Genomic DNA, 23,580 nt, shown 5'->3' on the forward strand with positions numbered 1-23,580 from the left:
GGAAGAAAGAAATATATTACATGAGCTTTTTCGTATGACCCCAATTCCTTCAAATTAATTTAAAAAAAACATAAAGGGCAATCTGTTTCCCAAGCTGTCTTCTCAGGTTGGCAAAGACTTATTTGATTTTCCTCTCTGTCTGTATTTCATCGCACCCTGGGTTGAATGAGCTGGCGAACCACTCTGCCCTCTGGCAGGCAAGCCTTGCCCTCTGCAAGGATTTGCCCATTACTCCAGGAGAGAAGGGCCTGGAAGGTGCACCATCCCTTCCACTCTCAAATTATCAGCACTGATGAGTCATCACTACAACTAGGTTTTATTTTCTTTTGTGCAAGAGCCTGATTCGGAGTCTATTTGACAGGCAGATGGGCCCAAAAGGTATAATGAGACAATGCCAAGCATTTCTGAATAAAGAAGTGGAGAAAGGAACAGGCTGAGGGGTGGCGAGGCCTTTTATGTCTCTGGGGCACACAGTCCAGTTGGACTGCAGAGCTCTGTTCTGTTCATGGAGCAGGAGAACAGAGTGTCTCCCTCTGTGGTGCTTCTGACCTGAGGCTCAGTGGAGGGGAGGCAAGGGGTTCTCCTGCCAGGGCTGGGTTTCTTGGCAGTAAGGCTCGTCAAACAGTACTGATACTCACATGCTAAAAGTGTGATGGGTAGCATGCAGGTTAAGAGCACTGGCTCTGGAATAAGGTGCTACTGGATTCAGTTTCCAATCTGCCATTCACTAGTTGTTTCATCACAGGGAATTTACTTAAGTTCTCAAAGACTCAGTTTCCGTATCTGGAAAATAGGGAAATAATAGTGATAACCTCAGAGAGTTGCTGTGAAGATAAAATTAGGTAATGAACGATCAGTGCTTAGTCCGGTCCTTAGTTATATAGCAGATCTCATTTTAAGCAAGTCAAGTAATATATTTTTATATAAGTATTTAATTAATTCAGTTATCTTTGTGAATTGTCCATTTTTTTGGCCCTATTATTTTATGGTCTACGCAACCTGGCAGAGATTTTCCCACACACCCATCCTGCCTTCCCCCTCCAGCCTCTCCCCATCCCGCCCATGACAGGCTTTGGTAACGTATCACAGACACATCTTGCTAAACTCAGACTCAGCATCAGAAGGCTTCCTAACACAGTACTCTACTCGGCCATTGCCAGTCGGAGTTGTATATGTTTATGCTTAAAACATATCCTGGGGTTGTCAAGCATCAATACTTATTAAACCCAATGGGGGCAAAGGAAACCAAGTCCTTTACTTTTACCCTTGACAAACCACTATGAGGGAGTTAAAGAGATGGGGTACATTCCCTTCTCTGAGAATGCTGGACTTGGAGCCGGAAGAAATGGATGGTATTTCCAACTCTGATGCTTGGCCTTGGTCTCATCTTGGACAAGCCACTTGATCTCTTGGAATGTCAGTTTCTTCCCCTGTTAAGAGAATAGGTCTTGCCTCCTGGGAGCTGGTTTTAAGAGTTCTACTGTTTTCACGCGAAGATGAATTTGATTGTAGTTCCTATTCCCTTGTTACTGTTTTCTAACTGTGGAAGATTTAATAGGGTTAGGGAGACACCTGGTAGCTGGGGTTCTTGCGTGAATGTGGCAATGAAGCTCCTCTCTTTGTAACTAGATTCTTCCTCTTCTGGATCCTGTTATTGTGAGCCCTGGCCCCTGTGACCATCTCACAAAAGGGTCCCTCTCTGCTGACCACCTCCTGGTCTTGTGCCAGGTACGAAATCCCCAGGCAGGTGACCTCCCCCAATCTCTGTAGGCTGGTACATGGCTCTCACTGGGGCTAGAGCCATGGGGTAGAGGGTCAGGACTTAGCGTGACTTTTCTCTAGGGGTAGCTCTCTCTGGAGCACAGCTCTTATCTGCCTACCTTTCTTGGAAGGCAGAGAGGCTAAATGGAAAGAACCTGGGCTTTGGAGCCAGGCATACCTTGATTTGGAATTCTGACACACAACTTCGTGGTCTTGGAAAAGTTACCTGACTTTTCTGAGTTCCAGTGCCCTGTCTATCAAATGGGAATGACAGTCTTACTCAGTGTGAAGGCAGGGACCATGACTGATTGTTCAGGGCTTTATCTGCAGTTTAGTCAATGCTTTATAAGTATTCCTGAAGGACAGAATGGATACTTTTTAAAAAAAATATTTATTGGGCTTCCCCGGTGGCACAGTGGTTAAGAATCCGCCTGCCAATGCAAGGGACACGAGTTCGATCCCTGGCCTGGGAAGATCCCACATGCCATGGAGCAACTAAGCCCGTGCGCCACAGCTACTGAGCCTGCGCTCTAGAGCCTGCGTGCCACAACTACTGAAGCCCGTGAGCCTAGAGCCCATGCTCCCCAACAAGAGAAACCACCACAATGAGAAGCCCGTGCACCTCAATGAAGAGTAGCCCCCGCTCGCCACAACTAGAGAATGCCAGTGTGCAGCAACGAAGACCCAACACAGCCAAAGATAAAAACAAATAAATAAATAAATTTCTAAAAAAAAAATTTTATTTATTTATTTATTTGGATGTGCCGGGTCTTAGTTGTGGCATGTGGGACCTTCGTTGCCGTGTGTGGGATCTTCATTGCAGCATGTGGGATCTTTAGCTGCAGCATGCGGGATCTAGTTCCCTGACCAGAGATCGAACCTGGGCCCCCTGCATTGGGAGCGCAGACTCTTAGCCACTGGACCACCAGCGAGTCCCCAGAATGAACACTTATAGAACATTTAAATGCTCGGTGGGTGTTCATGTCCTTGTACCATCTTCTTATTCTGCCTCCAGTTCTTGGCCCCCACCGCACTCTGCATGGTAGGAGGTTGGTCATTGATTCAATGCTGTGTGCCAGGCATTTAGGCATTAGGGATATAGTATTTTTTTCATTGGCAGAGCATCTGTGCTTGTGTGGGGATTAGACTGTAGTGGAAGGAAAACGCAGTAAACCCAGTGAATGAAGAACAGAGCATATGAGAAGGTGATAAGTGCTTCCAGGAGGGATCGTGCAGGGAAGGGGGATGAGGCAGAGGGAGAAGGGGGGTCGGGAGCTGCGATCTTAATAAGGTGGTCATGGAACGCCTTAATTAGAAGGTGACAGCTAGGTAAGCTGTCACTCGATCTTGGACGGAGTCTCTCCCCAGTATTCCATTCGGTTTTCCTTGCTTGGGTCTTTGCAAGTGGAAGGCAAGGTGAGGTGAGGCCAAGCATCTGTGAGCAATGCCGAGCTTCACCTTCTACAAAAGCTAGGAGGGTGCCTGGAACCTCATTCCAACAGTCTCTTCTCTGAAGTCCCTTGTGTGTGGTTTTCCAGCCAGCAGGCTTCCCAAAGGACCTCACCTGGAGAGGGTCCCTGGCAAGCCCCAGAGCTCGTGGCAGAGCAGCAGCCAGCCAGCCTGCCAGGCAGATTTCCTTGCAGGAAGCAAGGCTCTCCTGTGGAACTGCTTTCTCATTGTGTGTTTGCCCTGGCACCCAGCACCCCAGCTGCATTTATGCTCACCCAGGTGCCAGGGTTTTCAAAACAAGGGTGGCAGTGTTTTTGGTGCTAGTTTTGGTTACAAAGCAGTGTGTACCTGCCCATGCCACCACTCTGGCTGTTTGGACCACCCTCCCCATCTTTTTCTGATGGCCTGGAATGTTTGTGACTCAGTTGGGGTTGGGATGTTCATTGCTCTGAGTTAACTTCCTTTCTCAGCATCCTGTCTCACCTGCCTCTCCCCACTGGTCTCCTTTGGAGAATCTTTAAGATTTGTTTCTGGCCAATTTTCTGGGGGGGGGGGGGGGAAACATAAAGCAAACATACCAGGGGCACACTTCATTTAGAATGCTGCTTCTCAAACATTAAGTAGCTTTCGAGGCAGTTGTTTAAATTCTAGAATCTTGTCTTCCCTTGCAGGATTCCATTTCAGTGGGTCTGGAATGGGACCAAGGAATCTGTATCATATCATCATCATCATTATCTTAAAGTCAGTTCCCTAGCTGAACACAGTTGGATAAACCCAGATTGAGAGACATAGTTTACCTCCCTAACTTGCTTGTATGTCAAAGCTGAATGAAATTGACTGTTGCAGTCCTCCCAGAGTTTAGCCCAGTGTTGAGCTCCCAGGTGGCTCTCGGTACACATGTATTGAAGGTTAGAGGCAATGTGAGGTGAATCCTTTTATAAAGAACCCTTCACAATGTGAAGAGTTGCCCACTAATTGATCTCCATAGTTATGTTTGCAGTCTTAACTGTTGAATTTTTCATAAAGCAGAGGCATGTCTCTGTTCAGGATTTTAATGACAAAACAATAGCATCCTGAAAAGAAGAACTGAATGGGGGTAATTATTTTTGAAGGCATCTTCCTCCCTGAATGTTGCTTTGATAAAGGTGTCTGAAGTTAACACCATTTGTTAGTGCTTCTCAGCCTTAGCTGCTCATTGGAATCATCTGGGAACTTGGAAAGTATGGATGCTTGGGTCCCGCCCGCTGAGGCCCTATTTAATTGGTCTGGGCATCAGGAGTTTTTTAAACTTCTCCAGTGATTCTTACATGTGGCCAGGACTGCAAACCACTGACCTAGAAAGTGTGGAACCCCCTGGAGAGGGGAGTAGGTGATTCATTTCTTGAGACTTATAGGGAGTCCCCTTGGACTAAAGATAGACGGTCCCCTGGATTCTGTGATCCAAGACTGCTCTGAAATCTGAATCTAAAATATGTTTCATATAAATAAATATACATACATATATAATGACCCAAACTATATATAATAGTTAATTGTTTTCTACCCCTTTAATTAAAAACATTTGTTTCTGATTATAAGGATGGCATGTGCTTATCCAACTGTTGGGTTTATGTAGAAAAGTATAAAAAAGGCTGATAATCTCCCCAAATGCCAGCACACGGAAGAAATAACTGTTAATATATCTGGTGCACATCCTTCCACTCATTTCTCTGTGGCTAAATACACACGGCAGCCTAGATATACAATTCAACACCAATGGAATTAATAATACATATTGGTCTACGTGTTATACCCAACATGACTTTCGGTAAATCTACATAATAACTTTCCTTAAATGGCTAACTTTCCTTAAATCTACAGAATCATTTTTATGAGATCTTGCCAAATTCAAGCTCTAATTGCACTTGATAAATGGAACATCTACTTCATTGTTGAAGCTTGCTAGATATTTTTTTAAAATAAAAGGCAGACAGCAGTGTAGGAAGGCCCCTCTGCTGGTCAAGAAGCCCCCGTGTGTCTGAGCCGGCCAGCATTGTGCTGGTGGACCATCGAACATGTCGGGGCAGTTTGTGGGCTCGGAACAGAGGGGCTTAGCAAGCTTGGCCGCAACCACTCCTTGTAGTGCTGGTCTCTGTTGAGTCTTAGTTTCATTCTTTAAGACCTTTAAGAGGTCCTGTGTTCACCTGCCTTCTGGACCCACGCCAAGGGTATAGAAAGCCCACGCCAGTCAGCAAAGAGCTGCCTCCCGAACATCCAGGAGCTGGACTCACCCATAGGGGGCGTCTCAGTGGTGACCCATTGCTGGCCCATGGGTCTGGACAGTTACTCAGTTATTAAGCTGACAATCTGCATTTATATTTGAAACCTCTTGATTTTTAAATGCAGACAACTAATTGTTTAAAAATTAAAGACATTGTAGGGGCCAAGCAGAACACACCTGGGGCTTTTTATAGTCCTCTGGAAGCCAATCTGAGGGCTCTCTCTACGGAGCCATCTGTGGCACTTGGTATCAATTTCAGTCTATTTCATTCAGTTCTAAAAATATTGACTGAATGCATTATTCTGCGTGCCAGTCACTGTTTGAAAGATTGGAAACAAAAAGATGAAAAGTTATGATCCTTGTCTTGGGTGGGGTAATTTATAGTTTAGAGCAGCTGTTCTCAAAATATGGTCCCCAGACGTGCATTCTCAGTATCACCTGGAAACTTGTTAGAAATGCAGATTCTCGGGCCCCATCCCCGACCCACTGAATCAGAACTTGCATTTTAAAAAACCCTGCAATTTATTTTAACAAACCTTCCTGGTAGCTCTGGTGCCTGCGCGGGGCACCGCTGGTCTCACCACTGAAGTTTGAGAACCACTGGTCTGCGCGGGGAGTGAGGAGCACGGGCAGAGATCTGTGGAATGCAGAAGCCATGCTGGGAGCCAGGGGAGCTTTTCAGAAATGAATGGCTCCTCCAGAATCCTAAAGGATGAGCAGGAGTGAAGCAGTGGGGAGGGGTGTGTAGAGGGGAGGGGGCAAAGGAGCAGTAGCAAAGGGAACAGAGAGTATGTAGGGCGTGTTTGGGACTTGTCCATTTAGAGCGTGTGGCTGGGCCCTGAAGGAAGCGCTGGGAAATGCAGTGAGCTGAGAAGACTAGGCGGTGCCAGGTTTTCAGTACTAGGTCAGGTTAGCTGGATTGCGTCTTGTGGATGTTGGGACGTCATGGGAGACCTTGGGGCACTGGGTCTGCATTTAGGAAAATAATGCTGGTAGCAGGGTTCGAATTCCTTCTGGGTAGAGACAACTCTCACTGGCCTAGATCTTGATTCCTGCCTCTCCTGGCGTGACTTGGATCTGGGTCAGCAATTCCCACCCTTGGATAGGGTGGCGGGAGGGGAGGAAAAAGCCTGTGGGTGAGGAAGCAGCCATGGCTGCATGTGAAACTGTGACGGTGTTGTGACCACCCCTCCTTCTTCCCTCAGGGAAAACGTGAGCTCTCCAAGCTGAACATTTTAGTGCCTGCTGGTGTTCTCAGCAATGGCGATGGTCTTCATATTCCTACTTTAAAAGCAGCCCGTCAGTTTCTGCAGCAAACATAACCTTGCTCTATTTCTTTCTTTAGAGATCTGTAGTGTCCAAAGAGGAAACAGTTTGAACTCAAGGCCAGGAAACTCACGTCAATAGCCACCTAGGTCTTGCTCCTTTCTCCCCCCTCCCTCTCTGTCTTCCACTCTCCATTTCTCTCTCTTTCTTTCCAAAATGCTGGGGTGTGAGAGATAATGGGAGCAGGATGCAATGTCACCTCCCCCTGCTGGTTGTTTTGTATAATGTCTTGTTTGTAATATATACAAAGAGTGCAGACAGTGGGGCAGTGCAAATGACAGAAGCACGAAGTAGACTGAGATTAAATTCATTAATTTAAAAAATTATGGTAAATTTAAAAATTTTCACCCTTTTGAAAGGGTGAAAGGAATTTTTTGACTCCTTGCATTCTTTGCAAAATGATGTAATACATTTCTGAAGTAGTTATTTCTTTTGTCCTGTACTGCAAATTCTCATAGATGAGAATGATTTTAATGATGACATTAGCAATCTCCTTTATTCTGCATATGTATTGGATGTTCTTTCCTAAACTAAAATGAACAGATTTTTCCAATTGATTGCTTTGAATGTTCATTCAAGTTGATCACAAATATCTACAAAACATCCAAGGTTTATAGTCATTATGGGCATTAAAAGTGATATTTAAAGCGGATGAAACTTGTGTTTCAATTTAACAATTGATATCTTTTTTATCCATGAAGATGGTGTTCGTAAATATAGGGGATAGTAATTATGACCCTATCAAGATGATAAATTATATAGAGGCTTTTCAGAGGAGGGTGAACGACCCTGCTGAGAAGCATTAGGGGTAAGGTTTTCTAGGGCAGCTCTCTGGACAATTTTCTCGATCCTCCTATTCGTTAGACTCTAAATTTAAATATCCTTCTTAACAGTCACCAACCTTACTATCTTCTGAAATCCCTGCCTTGCTTTGCGCCATGGATCAAGAAAATCAGACCGATGTCAGGTGGTTGGGGTGCATTTGTGTGCTGAAGGACATCCCGGTGAGAGGACGCTTAAAGCAGGAGGATGTGCACTGGCTTTGGAGCCTGGTGTGCACGCCTCTTACTCAGTGCGTGCAAGCCAGTTAACTCCTGTAAGCCCAGTAAACTAGGTATTGTTTAGGTCGTCTCCAGCTTAATTCACTATTCTAATCAGAATGATTAAGACTTTTGACCTCGTTTAGACATTGAGAGCAGCACTGGAAATATAGAAAGAGAGGGAGTGAAGTTGCTTTTATCCTCTTACAAAGACTCTCAGAAACAGCTTAATAGTGAATCATCCAGAGGATTAGCTGTAGGTTGGGCATATTCTATGGACACACGTGCCTTGCTCTTAATTGTATCTTCCATTTTTTTTTTTTTCCAGTTGCAAATGAAGCCGGAGATAAGACTGCCAGACCACTTGCCCGCTTCTCCCGTGAGTAAATCTTGTTTCCCTCCTTTCCTGGGCTCCTTCAGAGCCTTTTTGCCTGTGTGGTTCACCCTGCCAGGTGTCAGTAAAACACTGCCAGTAAAAGAGTAATATAGGAAATGTCTTCAGTGGGTTATTACTCCATTTGAGCCCCATCACCAGTGAGTTATTCTTTGCTATTGCCTTTTCAATCCTTAGAATTGTGTTTTATCAAACCATGTTCTAGGGCTTTGCTATTCGAAGTGTGGACCTGGGAGCAGCAGAATCGACATTGCCTCGTGGCTTTTTAGAAAAGCAGAACCCCAGGCTCACCCCAGACCTACTGAATCAGGGTCTGGATTTCAACAAATCCCCAAATTCCTGTGCACAGTTGAGTTTGAGAAACACTGCACTGGAGAATCCCCTCAGAGTACCTTGCTGTGGGGTGGGCTTTTTCTGAAGAATGAGTGCAGAAGAGTCTATGAAATGCTTGTAGTTGTCAAGGTCCGTTACACGTGTGGAAGCATCGTCACCTCCCAGCGTGGACTTAAGGCCTAGCTCCACTGGCTTTACCTCAGTTTGGTGATATTTTGAAGCTCAGATGGAATCTGTAACTGGTTCTCCTTTGGCACTGGGATGTTTGTAAGGGCCTAGGAGCTCCCCATCAATTTCACTTGACTCCTTTGTCTCCAGGTCTTCAGCCCAACGGGTGAGCAAGAGTCAAAAGCCTCTTGATGTTTTCTGTGCCAGAGTGATCAGCAAATAATACATTTGCCAAGTTAATGCATTCCCTGGGATGAAAACTCAGATCCCAATGAAGGGAGTGGAAATACCAAGGGAGACTGAGTAGGGTTGGGTGGAGATGCTCCCCAAATGGGCTGAGCATCCAGTGGAGAAATAGTGGAACTGTAAATCAAAATAGATGGATTTTTCTTTCCAGCACCATCACTACTTGCTGGCTTTCACTTAAAGTAATTTCACTTATGCTTTCCGAGCCTCAGTTTTCCCATCTGAAAAATAGGAAACTCATACCCATCTTCTCTCTTTTATAAAAAAGTTACCATCTTTTGAAGTGATGGCATGAGAGTCACTGCGTTGTTCACATAGGGCTGACCAAGTCTTGTGTGTGGGTTCTGCCAAGATAAGTCTTAACATGTAGAGTCGAAAGTATGATTTCTTTATTTCGGGGGCTTCTTCCAAATTCTGCCTTCTAGCTCTTTTGGGGGGGGGGGCTTCAGAACTTTGGGATTGATTCCTAAAAACGATTTTTATAGAACTGTAATAATAGATGATAATGAAAGAGCATTAAGTGCTCACATTTTAGAAACTGTGTAATAAAACACTTGCTTCTCACAGGCCCCATTTTTCACTGCCCTCCTACCTGGAATCGTTATTTCCAAAATAAGTATTTCATCCCACAGCTCAGTGAGGATGATGAATATGCTTTTAGTTCCTGTATTTCTTCGTCTCCTGAGCAGTAGTCAGGCAAATTAATAAGCTGGGGTGGTAATCCGACCACGCTGTGCAGGCTGCACCCCCATGGGAGTTTCTGCCCTTCAGAGGCTCATCACGAGGTTTGGGAAGGGGATGGAGCCCTTTAACCGAGAAGCTAGAATGAAACCTGGAGCAGTTTGGCCCTTCACAGAGAGAAGAGGGTACCTTCTCTTGTAAACAGCTTCTACAGATTCTAAATTGTGTGACTGGGTTGGAGGGATGGTGTGTCACTTGAAAGCTCATTAGTAGGAGCTAAGTGAGGATATGAGGGAAAATAATATCTATATAGGAAAAAAGTAATTAGTGGCAAACCAATTAAATTGGGCTGATTCTGAAAAGAAAAAAAGAAAGGAAAAAAGTCTCCTGACTTAGTGCAATGTCCTGGAAAAAAGTCAGATGGCACATTAGCTACTAAATCTTTTTGTAGCAAACACTAGAGGGAAAAAATTAGGTGGCTTTTAGGAAGGGAAAAAATTCCTTAATGTAGCATTGTCTGATTGACACTCACCTCACTTCCCCACATTGAAAATGACGTTTTTCATGTGAATGAAGTGTTCAGTTTGGGAAGACTGGAAGGATTTGGATGATGGACTTTCGTTTGGAAGCTGGAAAATGAAATACTGCAGCATTCTCTAACTTTTGCACCTTGCAAGACATATGAAAGCCCTGACAGTGTTTGTGGCCCAGCATGTAATTAGGAGGAATTCAGAGTGGGAGGCAAGAACACAGGTCGGTAATGTTGTGAAAACTGGACCCTCTGGGGGTTAAGCAGAAAAGAGCTCAGGGTAGGGAGGAAGGGGCTGGCCCAGTGGCCACTCAAGTAGTCCCAAGATTTTCATCCCCTTTGGGGTTTTCACATGCTGATTCCCAATGCCTCTGAAATATGTTCATTTCTCTGTAGATTTTGCCCCTGCTTGAATCCATATACTTTTCTTGGCTACCCTCTACTGCAATGGAAATGAGCTATGATGATTATAGTAAGAAATCCTAAAGGAGAACCAGAGGAAATAGAGTGTAGGAGTCATGAAGACATCTGGCTTTTCCAAGGGCTGGCTTCCCATCCTACCTTGGCTATCTAGTTTACCAGCCTTGCAAGCTCATTCCAGTCCGTTTCCAAAGAGGGTCGCTTCCACAATACAACCCTGTGCTTGGCTTTCTTCTCTATGTGACTGACACTACCACCCAGGACACTATGCTTTCCTCAAAGAAATTGATTCCAAAACCTATGGGTCAAGCTTACTTCCTATGACTTTTAGACTGGAGACACTTGCTGTGCCATCAAACAGCAGTGCTGAGGTGGTGGGTGCCGTGGAGTGAGTCCTGTGAGACTCTGGATCCTATCAGGACCCTTTGCCACCCCATCTTCATCACTTTAGTCTTAGCAGTGACTTTTGATCGACTCAGCCTTAGTCAGAGCATCCACCTAACAACCACGGACACATAGAGTAACAAGGAAGTCATCCTCCTAGGAGTGGGCTGGGGAAGGAGCAGGAGGGAGGGAGGGGAGCGGTATTCAAAAGAAGTGGAGAATATTATCTTTCCCTCCAAAACCTACAGAAGAATGACAGTGTCAAGGAGAATGAAGGATTGAGAGTGACCCCGACTCTAAGGCACCGTGTGAGCCCAAAGCACGTTGGCTTTACGTTAACAGATGGTTTAGAATGGCTCCCACCATGAGGCTATCTATCCTTGGGTTGGAGTCCCTGTGTGTGGGGACCACCCCTCTCTGTGCGGTGGGTGGGGTGAGTGGGCAGAGCATCTCCCATGGGTACTGCATGCAAAGCTTTCTGACAGGCAGTGCTCACACAGCTATGCGCTGTCTCCATTTTTACAAATGAGGACAATGAGGCCGGGAGAAAACACTGAGAATCGCTCACTGCTGGAATTCTAGGTCTTCCAACTCCAAATCTTGGCTGTTCCCAGTGCACATGACTTCCTCCTTGGTCTAGGGGTTAGAGTTTGCTGATTCTGGGACTTGGGGATTGGGGGTCTTCCAGCTCAGTCATGGAGGTACTCAAGCTTTACCACAGGGCAGGCTTCAGAGATCCACGTGGCTACAGTTGGTTTCATCTGGGGCGGGAAGACTTTTCCTCCAACATGCCCTTCCACCAGCTTACTTATATCAGAAATTGCCTAAAATAAGGGAAAAACTTGATATACACATCCCTTCGAGAGTGGGAACACAGGGATTCATTCTTACTGTGGTGAAAATGATTGATAGCAGGCCTTTTAATTGTTTTCTCCAGATACCTGAAAATGTATTCTCAGTGTGTAAATAGAGGGGACAAAGGGGTTTCTTCATTTAATTGTTCACTCGCTCATTCATTTAGTTGCTCATTCAAATAGGTACTGAACACTCACCAGGGGCCTGGCTCATCCTTGTGCTGAGGATACAAATGCTGATTAAAACAAGATCCCTGCCATCCAGGAGTGTAAAGCCTGATGTGAGAAGACAGAAAAGTTAGTCCACAGTGAGGAGTGTGCTGTCAGAGGGGGTCAGGAAGTGGGGGCAGAGGGAACACAGGGCAGGGCCTCTAAACAGGTTAGATCGGGTTTCCCTGGGAAGGGCATGCTTGCCTTGAGTGTTGAAGGGTGCTGCGAGTTCAACACCCCTGAGTGTTGAAGGGTGCTGTTGAGGAAGGTGTGGGAAGCGTGTCCCAGGCAGAGAGAACACATGGGCACAGAGGAGCCTCGCACGTTAGGGAAACTGGCTGGAGAGGCAGCCCGGGGTCAGGTTAAGAGGGGTCTTTGTGCTAGCCCACGGAGTGGACCCTGATTCTGGGGAAGCCTTTGAAGGGTGTCACACTTGGCCAGCGTCTCCCCCTCCTCCTGGAGCTGTAGGTGGCCTCTGGGGACCAGAGCTGTGTGGTGAAGAACTGGACCTCCCAGCCCAGCTCCAGACCCCAGTCAGAGGACGAGCTCCTGGAGCCCCCTGACACTGGGCTCCTGACATCGGGACTGTTGGGATGGAGTCAGCTGGCCCTGGGGCCGGGGGGACTCCTGCTGGTCCAGATGTCTGGGATGCTGGGAGGCTGCCCTCCAGCGCCAGCCCCAGAGAGCCCTCCTCTCTGGAGAGGTCTGTTTTATGTGCATGTCTGTCTCCCATTAGACAGTAGGCTCCTGGAGGCCAACGGACCCCTGGTTGAGCATGTATTGACTGTGCCTGGTGCAGGAACAACTGCCTGTTGAATGAAGACTGAGTAAACTACTACCCTGCCTGCAGCTTCTCCCCACTCCTCCTTATCCTAACTTCTTAGGCAGGGTAGGCTCTCCCACTGCCAGCACACACACTCCCGGATCCCTCTGGATCCAGGCCTCCCTCAAGGGGCTCCCATATACTAACGTGAGGGTCCTCAGAAGCCACGAGGGACATGGGCTCTGGTGTCAGGCCTGGGTTTGGGTTCTGAGTCCAGGAATTCTGAATTCTGTGTGAACTTGGGCAGGTAACTTAATTACTCTAGGTAGGAATGAGTGCTAAAATGCTTAAAAACATGTGACGTGGTCACCGACCAATCAGAACAGATGTTGGCCATGGGTGATGTGAAGGAGGGTGCAGGAGGTCCTGATAGGCCAGTCACTGGATGGGGCGGGGGCAGCTGAGGTGGATATTGGCCCTGATTGCTTGGGGTAAATAATATAAAGCATAGTGTTTGCACACTGTAAGTGCTCAGTAAGTGTGGGTGGTTGTCATTACGTATATTATTACCTTGAGTCATTTTCCTCTCCCCGCCCACCTCTCTCCCTCCCTCCCTTCCTCCTTTCCTCCCTCCGTTCCTCCCTCCCTTCCTTTCACATGTGTTTATTGAAGATTTTTCTCTGCTAGGCCTTGGGGACACACGGATGAGTAAGTTTGTCTTCCAAGAGCTCACAGTCTAATCAGGGAGTTGGAGAAGTAAGTGGCTCCAGTGCGGTGTGTGGAGGGAAATGCGAGAGATTGGTACAGGGGTGGTGGGAACTAGATGGGGGAGACTTCATCTGGCCTGGGTTGGGGGTGGGTTCAAGGGAGTCTTCCTGGAGGAGACAAGCATTAGCTGAGGCTTGGGGAGTGTGTGTGGGTTAACAGGTAGAAAAGGTAGGGAAAAAAAAAAAAAAAAAGCGATACCACTCTTCAAGGAATAAAGACCATGTGTAGTGTTCAGAGGTGGCCACAGTGTGGCAGGAAAAGCTCAGATTTGGGTGTACATCGCTACTCCAGGAGGCTTAAAAGAGTCTGCATGCAGTGCAATGGACAGAGCACCTTTTGAGAAGGGAGTGCACGGCATTGGAAGAGACTGTCCTGAGGGAGGGGTTGGCCCCAGAGCTTGTGTAGCTGGGCAGCTCCATCCTGGAGTTTTGATTGCTTCCCTAATTGAGGAAGAACAATTTCTCCCCTGAGATGAGTAATGATTGAAAAGAAAATAGTGGTGTCAAAAGCAGTAAGAAAATGGAGCCTAATTAGTAATGCCTGCAAATTTGGCCTCTTTTGCTTTGGGAAGTAATAATCCAGATAGTGTTGAAAATAGATTATCCTATAAAAAAGCTGGAGTAGTTTTGGTGGATGGATGATAAAGCAAAGGGAGGTCGCCTAGTATTTTTATATTGGGTGTATGATTGGGTGAATGGTCCCCTTTCCTGGGCAGAGATGGGCAGGGGCAGGCAGGGATGTACAGCTAGGGTGGGTGCTGGGTGAGCCTAGTACCTGTTATACGGTAATGGCCATTGTGGAGCCCCAAGGCAAATTCAAATCACATCTGACAGAGCGCTCAAGTCCAGCCAGAGATTTTTTCTAAACTGACTGTCACAGCAAGGAGGGTTTGTCACAAGCATCGAGAACTTGAGTTGGGGGTGGATGGGTTACAGAACCAAGATGATGAGAACAAGGATAGGATAAAATGGGTGGGAGTAAGTGCTGAGAAATGCCACGAGCAGTGATGGGCTGTGGCTGCCGGCTGGGTGTTCAGCGTTCTCAGGGGTGTGTACTGTGAGCTAGAGCCATATAAAGGGCCCAGCACAGGGTAGGAAACAGATATGGAGATTTCCTGGTTTGTCTTAAACAACTGTAACTATTTCCAAAACGTTCAGATCCTCTGTAGAGCTCTAGGTCCCACCTCAGTAGTATTCACAGACCGAGCCTCTTCATTTCCTACTTGCTCCCGCAGAAAGTTACCTTCAGCAGTGGCAGCTCTAGGGGCTTAGGGGTAGCAATGCAGCTCAGTGGTCTTCAAAGTGGGGTCCCTGGGAACTTGTTAGAGATATGAGTATTTGAGCCCTTTACCAGATCTGCTGAATCAGAAACTCCTGGGGGTGGGTCTCAGCAATATGTATTTTAACAGACTCTAGTGGTGATTCTGATGCATGTCAGTATTTGAGAACCACTGCTGTAGTTGGAAGGACTGTGTTATGGTGGTGGCAGAGATAGAGGTAGAGGTAAAAGGCAGCATGCAGAGCAGTACAATGGTTTTATTTAGTTTATACATTACAGAATAATACAACTAGCAGTTTTCGACAGCTGCTTGTAATATGTAATTGCATACAGACATAAGACAGAGCAAATGTTTATTGTCCTTGTCAAAGAATAGTATATTATTATTATTTTATTTTATTTTTATTGGAGGAGTTTGTGGGGGCTGATGGAGATTATGGGAAGATGATCTAAAGGTCCCCCTAATCCTCCCTTGTGACTGGCACTGCTCTGCATCATCTCTTGAATCTAATCCTCTCTTTTCTAAGATCATCTCCTATCTGGCCCTGGCCTTTGCTACTCCACAACAAGGTCATTATAAGAACTGCTTGGTTGGCCCCTAGCTTCTTGCTTGTAGCTTCAGATCACCCTCCACACAGTAACCTGTACTGTCACGCTCTAGTTTTTGTCATGACATACTTGTGTTTCAGAACCACAGGGAGTTACTCCCTAACTTGCGTTCATCCAAGATTTATCTGCCTGACCACAAGGGTCCCACTGCTCTTTCTTACCCCCTTTCTCCATCCCTTTCATCAAATATAGTCGTTATCAGCCATGCAAATCTGCTTGGTTCAGTAAACAGATATATATCAACCCATTATCTTAGATTTGAAAAATTTCAAGTTAGACTAGAACTTGCACATGATCCAGTCCAAACCTCACTACTTCCTGTAAAACTCATCCTCTTTGTGACATCCCTGTCAGGGGGTCATGAGCTCTCTGAAGGAACCCATCCAGTGATGGGAAACTCACCTTGTCTTAGCGAGGGTTGATGGCAATGGTCATAGTGATGGACTGGAGTGTTATGTGTTTGGGGAACTGAAACCCACTCTGCTTTTCTTTTTTTGAATGCGTTTGAGCAAGTCTTTGAATACGTCCACTATATCACTTGGTCCCCAGTATGTTAGTCATTGGTCCACCAGTGGATGGCCGATGATACTGTAAGTAGCTTCTAGAAACTTGTGGACAATATGTAACCCAGATGTTAGCTGGAGGCTCTTGGTCCATTGAGATCTAGTTAAATAGGCTCAAATCACTGTTGTGTGCCCTTTGGAGATTCAGAGCAGACCTCAGTGTTTCCGTGAATATCTGGGATGACTTAGTGTTCTTCTGGCCCTGATTTCCTACCTCCCTTGATTGTGTTCCTCTGTATGCTTCTGGCTATTTTCATATCTGCTCTGACATAGACTCAGATGCAGGCCAAAGCCCCTTCCTCTTCTCTTCTTCCCGTGTAACCAGAGGCTATTGGTCAAAGCAAGACTTGACTGAAGATTAGGGAAAGAGAGATCACAATATGCAATTGTGTGCAGACAATTTAAAGTCATAGTTCTCTTCTCAACCGTTCTTTCACCCATCCCACAGCCAGTAATTTTTTTAAAGACCACGCTGCCCATGTAGCTCCTGGTCTACCACCCCTTGATCCTCCTCTATCCACCGTCCTCCATTCTTTACCCTTTATTTCCACTTCTCTCTTAGGAATTAAAAGACACTCCTCCCAGTCTCTCATGCAGAGCAGCATGACCATCATGTTAGTTGCTTTGGTATTTGCTGACACCCTTGCCTTCACCATCTCTCCTTTACTTTCAACTTATTTCTTTTCCTCCATGAAGGCCAGTTTCTTCTTCTTTAATGGGAATTGTGGTCCAACCTGTTGAGATACTAACAGATATGTAACTCCTTGCCACAAGTGTATAAGCTTACACAATTAAAAAATCTGATGAGAATTTTGTGTGTGTGTGTGTGTGTGTAATGTGACCCCAGGGAGGGCAGGGAAGACATGGATTGGCTGTTGTATGCCAAGCACCTCCTCCCCTCCCCTCTCAATGTATACTCCTTTGAATAAAGTTAGGATAAAGTTTCTGATTCCAGTAAGAGGTGGACTAAGAAAACCTGAAAATCCTCCAATTTTTATAAGCCCGTAGGAATGCTGAGTAAAATATTTTTTTAAATGCCCTTAAATGCATAGTTAAACTTGCAATATAGAAAGGGAACTCTGCAGGTGGTAGAAATGAAAGATGAATTTAATATCAGTACAGCAAGCTGTAAACATGCCTGCTGATTCTGCAGCTATGCTGCATGGGGGTGGTGCTGCTAGTTCCATGGGGTCTAGTAACACATGTTTTAACATCCACCTGGGGAAAGAAGTTAAGGCCTTGGCCTGTGCAGCCTGGGGAGTTGGATATGAGACTTCTGCCTGAACTTGACTCTTAAAACATATGGCAGATCGTGTTTTCCAAAAATATTTGCAGCTCTATCTCCCATCCCACATGCTCTTCTTGCAGAGTGATGTTGACAAGCCTCCCACTGAGATGTGAAGCCTATGTTCCCTCCCCTTGAATTTGGGTGGCCTATAACTGTGGCAGAATGTTGCTACGTGACTTGCAAAGGTAGATCATCAAAAGTGATGCTGCTTCCACCTGGGGCCTGTTGGGATGCTTGTTCTTGGAACACTGTCATCATGCTGTGAGGAAACAGAGAGGCCATATGGTGAGCCCACTGCTGCACCACCCATCCCAAAGTACAGGTTTGTGAGCAAAATAAATGGTTGTTGTTGTGGTTTGAAGCCACTAAGTTTGGGGTGATTTGTTATGCAGCAACAGATAACTGGAACAAAGGGCTACATACTCAGTGAAAGAGGGACCTGAAAAACAAAATACATCCATTAGCATAGGGAGATAACAAGGAAACTTGTTTGCCTCCTCTTGCTCTTGAGGAAAAGTCTCCTCTGGGCAATGGAAACTACCTGCCTGGTCCAGGTACCCTTTCAAACTAAGAAATTAGTAAAAATTGGTTCTGTGGGCTAGTAATGGCAGAATCAAATGGAAAGATGCAGTAAAATCAATTGCAAAAATATTCTGAAATATTAACCCAAGTTAATATTTTCATATTAAAATTTTCATATTTCAACCCAAGTCATAATGTATTTTCATAAAGAAAACAAGGAGCGCTAAATATCAGCTCACAATCAAAATTTAAAAAAAATCCACAGGGGCAGCAATCCACCAGGATGAACGAGAGTCAGTGAGCACAATGAATAGAGAATTAGAACCCTAAGACCTCGAGGTAATATATTGACAAACTGAAAGAAAACATGAACTATATATATTTAAAAATAAAGATATAAAAAGAATTGACACTCTAAGAAAGGAACAAAAAGGAAGATTTTTAAGAGAACCTGTAGAACTTCCAGAAATGTGAAAGTTAACATTAACAACAAACAAACAAACAGACAAATAAACCCAAACACAGTTTATCCACCTGTGTTGGGTAGGAATAAAAAGGGAAATAATGAACTGGAAGATATATCTGAGGAAATTATCCAGAATGCCGCACAGGCAAACATGAAAGAATGGTTAAGCAATATGGAAGATAGAACGAGAAGGTCAAACATACATCAAATAGGAATTCTAGAATGAAAGACCAGAGAGAATATGGGAAAACTAGTAACGGAAAATCTAGTAGCTGAGAGTCCTGCAGAATTGATTAGTGATATGAATCATCAGATTGAAGAATCATACCTAGTTTCAAGCCCCAAAATAAAAATTAACCCATTGTTAGACACATAATAATGAAACTGTACAACATAAGCAATGAGAAAAAACTAAAAACAATTGGAGAGAAGAAAGATTACCTACTGTGTCTGAAACTGTAAGTTTAGTTCTTCTATATTAAAAGAACCTTGATTTTTTAGTGGGGCCTATGTCCCCATCCTTCCAAATAGAGTGCATTTCTCAGGTTCTCTTGAAGCTAGGTATGATGACATAACTAAGGTCTGGTCAATGAAGTGTAAGCAGAACTGTTGGGGCAGATTTCTGGAAACTTTCTTGAGGCTCTTGTGCTCCCTTTTTTCCTTTTCTTATTTATCCCTTCTCCACCCTGCTGCCTGGAACACAAATGTGATACTGAAAGCTCTAGCTGCCACCTTGGACCACAGGGATAATGGTCACACCAAGGGTTGGTAGTGTGGTCATAAGAAGACTTTGTGGAACAGAGCTGCTATATCAGCCATGAAATGCTTACCGCTAGATTTTAGAGAGCTTAACATAAACTTCTATCATGTTTGATATTTTCAAATTTTGAGTCTCTGTTATGCAGACATGTATAATCCTAACTAATGCATCTACCAAGAGTAATAATTAGATTGACTGCATACTTCTCAATAGCATATTTAGAAGTCAGAAGACAAATTGAATATTTGTGAAATGATGAGGGAAAAGAACTGCCAACCTGGAATACTATACTGAGAGAAATATCATTCAAGGGTGAGGCCAAAATAAAGACATTTTTCAGGCCAAGAAATTCTGAGAGAATTTATTGTATGTATACCCTTGCATAGAGAATTACTAAATGCTATATCTCAGGAAGAAGACAACTGAACCCAGAAATAAGACTAAATTATGTTTAACAATTAGTTAAAAAGAATATTGGGTTGTTTTTAGTTTTTTAAAACACAGCTTTATTGAGATATAATTCATATACCATAAGGTTTCCCTGTTAAAAGTGTACAATTCAATGGCTTTTAATGTATTTGTGGAGTTGTGCAACCATCACCATAATCTAATTTTAGAAAACTTTTGTCATTCCTAAAAGAAATCTTGTGCCCAATAGCAGTCACTTTTCATTGAGACTCCTACTCCTAGTCCTAGTATATCACAAATCTACTTTGTGTTTCTATATATTTGTCTATTCTGGCCCTTATATATATTATAAAAGGAGTCATATAATATATGGTCTTTTGTGATTGGCTTTTTTGACTTAGCATAGTGTTTTCAAGGTTCATCCACGTCGTAGCATGTATCAGAATATCATTCCTTTAAATTGCTGAATGATATTCCATAGTATGGATATTCCACATTTTATTTTTCTTTTCATTTGAGTTGATTCCACTGTGAATAATGTTGCTATGAATATTTGTGTTCAAGTTTTTGTGTGGTTGTATGTTTTCATTCAGCTTGGATGTATACCTAGGAGTGGAATTGTTAGATCATAAGGTAACACTAAGTTCAACATTTTGAGAAACTGCCCAGATCTTTTTCAAAGTGGCTAGACAATTTTATATTCCTATCACCAATATATGAGGGTTATAGTTTCTCTAAATCCTCCCTTACACTTGGTATGGTTATTCTTTAAAATTTTAAACCTAGTAGGTGTGAAGTTGTATCATATTGTGGCTTTGATTTCCGTTTACCTAATTACTAATAACATTAAGCATCTTTTCATATGCTCTTTGGCCATTTGTATATCTTCTCTGGAGAGCTAGTTAGTTTTTAAGACAAAAGGCAGCATTCCATTCTCTGATTTTCTAGTTGAAGGAAGTACAGTAAAATGAAAAACAGTCATCACAAGGAAGCTGCCAATTATTTATGAATAAAAAGTGGAAGAAAACAGAGACCTCAAAAGCATCAGTTCCCACACTGGACTCATCATCTCTATACAAGTTCCTACTCCTGTGTTTCCTAACTGAATTGGTGCCATTTTATTCACTAGGCAACATCAACCAAAAACCTAGAAATCATATGTGCATCCCTCTTCTCCCTCACCAGTCACCAAATTGTACTGGATCCGTCTCGTGAATTCTGTTTCCTTCAGATCCTTTCACTCCATTCTCACTGCCACAGCTTTATTTTAGCCCCTTGTCATCTCCTACCTAATAGATTTCACTGAGCCTCCATTTTCCTCTGTGAAGTCTGTTCTCTTCCCTGCCAGAACAATCTTCCAAAAGATAAAGCTGACCATGTCATTCCTCTCCTTAAAAGCCTTCAGATGTCTGCTTCTGGGAAGATGGAGTAGACATACTTTTCCCTATCACTCTTGTTAAGTACAACTAAAAACTCTGGTCATTGTATATAAGACAAGCAAAAAACAAAAACAAACAAACAAACAAAAGACTCTGAAAGATGAAGAGAAGAAGCCAGACCAGCTAGAGATAATTGGGACCTGGGGAATGAAACAGTGGTGAATTCTCTGGATTTTCTTTTTGCCTTATACATCCCATTCTTGGAGATGGAGAAGCCAGAATCCTGGAAATGCCAACAGATCAGACAACAAAAGGCCCAGCAAAACCCTGCTCTCTGTATCCAAAGGACCAGGGAAGGGACAGTCTAGCAAGACAGGAAACGTTTAGACAATAACTAGACACTCCACTCCAACCAAATACCACAGAAAAACTGGGGCCCCATCCTCACCCATGCCAACAATGGCTGGGTAGGGAAACTGAATGTCTAGCCTCACATGACTATGAGGTGCCCTAACACCCCCACTGTGGTGGCCTTGGAGAAGGCCAAGCAGGGAGCTGGCCGGTAATGAGGTCTCTTTCCCACCATGGTATCAGTGGAGAACATGTGGGGAACATGGAGTTCCACTTCCAACTGGTAGTGAGGCATCCTTCTTCTTCCCTGTTGAGGTGATGTCACAGGAGGACTAGTGGAGAATCAGGACTCCATAACTGCCAAATGGGACAGAGGCCAAACTCATCAGATGTCACTAGAGGTCACTTGGGGAGCTGGAATGCTCACCCTTTTCCAGCAGTAACAAATTTGCCTCCCCTCCTTAGGTGTCAAAGAAACTAGAATAGTTAAAATAATTTTGAAAAAGAAGAATAAGGTGCAAAGAATCAGTGTATTTGATTTTAAAACAATGTATAAATAAGGACTAGGTGGTGCTGGTGAAAGGATAGATCCAGGATCAATGGAACACAATAGAGAAGCCAGAAATAGATCCATACAGATATGCCCAACTGATTTTTGACAAAAGCGTAAAAGTAATTCAATGGAGATAGTATAGTCAAATGGTGTTGGAGCATTTGATCATTCATAGGCAAAAATTCAAACCTCAACCTATGTTTCAAAACGTGTACAAAAATGGACTTCAATGTAAAATGTAATACTGATACTACGAAACTTAGAAAAACAAAACAGGAGAAAATCTTTGGAATATAGGGGTAGGAAAGAAAGATGTTATTGGAAACATGATCTATAACAGGAAAAAAATGGGTAAGTTGGACTTCATCAACATAAAACCTTTCTTCTACAAAATATTCTGTTAAGAGGTTGAAAAGACAAGCTACAGTCGGGGAGAAAATATTTGCAAGTAATGGCTGCTATCCAAGAAAGTTCTGGTATCTATAATTCTCAAAACTCAAAAGTAAAAAAGTAAACAATCCATGTAGAGTATGACCAAAAGATATGAAGAGACATTTTACCAAAGAAGGTGTACAGGTGGCAAACAAGCACTTGAAAAGATGTTCAACATCAGTAGCCATTAGGGAAATGCAAATTAAAACCACAGTGAGATACCTCTATATACCTATCAGAATGACTCAAATACGGAGAAAACCATGGTTGGAAAGGATACATGCACCCCGATGTTCGTTGCAGTGCTGTTTACAATAGCCAAGACATGGAAGCAAACCTGAATGTCCATCGACAGATGAATGGATAAAGGAAATGTGGTACATATATATGCTATGGAATATTACTCAGCCATTAAAAAAATGAAATAATGCCATTTGCAGCAACATGGGTGGACCTGGAGATTATCATACTAAGTGAAGTAAGTCAGACAGAGAAGGACAAATGTCATATGATATCGCTTATATGCGGAATCTAAAAAAAAAAATGATACAAATTAACTTATTTACAAAACAGAAACACTCAGAGACTTAGGGAACGAATTTATGGTTACCAGGGGGAAAGGGTCGGGGGGGGGACAGATTGGGAGTTTGGGATTGACATGTACACACTACTGTATTTAAAACAGATAACCAGCAAGGACCTACTGTACAGCACAGGGAACTTGGCTCAATATTTTGTAATAACCTAAATGGGAAAAGAGTTTGAAAAAGAATGGATACTTGTATAGATATAACTGAATCACTTTGCTGTACACCTGTGACTAATACATCATTGTTAATCACCTATACTCCAATATAAAATAAAAATTAGAAAAAACAAATACATGGTTTAAACATATGCAATTTATTACATGTCAGTTATACTTCAGTAAAGCTATTTAAAAAGTCTTAAGAGAAAGAAAAAAGAGTGGCTAAAATAAAAAAATAGTGATCACATCAAATCCTGGTGTGAGGATACAGAGAAACCACATCATTCATACATTGCTGGTGGTACAGCCACTCTGAAAAAGTTTGGCTGTTACTTAAAAAGCTAACATGCAACTACCATATGACCCAACAATTGCACTCCTTGGAATTTATCCCAGAGAAATGAAGTCTTACATTCACACAAAAATCTGTACATGAGATCTCACACCTATTAGGATGGCTAGATACAGGGGTTGGTCAGGATGTGGAGAAATTAGAACCTTTGTTCACTGTTGGTGGGAATGTAAGATGGTGTAGCCACTGTGGAAAACAGTTTGATGGCACCTCAAAAAACTAAAAATAGAATTACCATATGATCCAGCAATTTCCCTTCTGGATATATACCCCAAAGAATTGAAA

The 23,580-nt window shown here is 43.7% G+C and overlaps 1 protein-coding gene across 6 annotated transcripts in view; it reads left to right on the forward strand.

Moving 5' to 3' along the window:
• The window catches only part of PDE1C (phosphodiesterase 1C), a 522,865-nt gene that overhangs the window by 81,275 nt on the left and 418,010 nt on the right, over positions 1-23,580 (forward strand). For all 6 annotated transcript variants that reach the window (XM_059932718.1, XM_059932721.1, XM_059932720.1 and 3 more), the window contains exon 2: positions 8,165-8,215. In XM_059932718.1, the coding sequence (XP_059788701.1) occupies positions 8,165-8,215 (51 nt within the window). The remainder of the gene's footprint in view (positions 1-8,164; positions 8,216-23,580) is intronic.

This window comes from Balaenoptera ricei, chromosome 9 (genome assembly GCF_028023285.1).
Source record: "Balaenoptera ricei isolate mBalRic1 chromosome 9, mBalRic1.hap2, whole genome shotgun sequence".
NCBI lineage: Eukaryota > Metazoa > Chordata > Mammalia > Artiodactyla > Balaenopteridae > Balaenoptera > Balaenoptera ricei.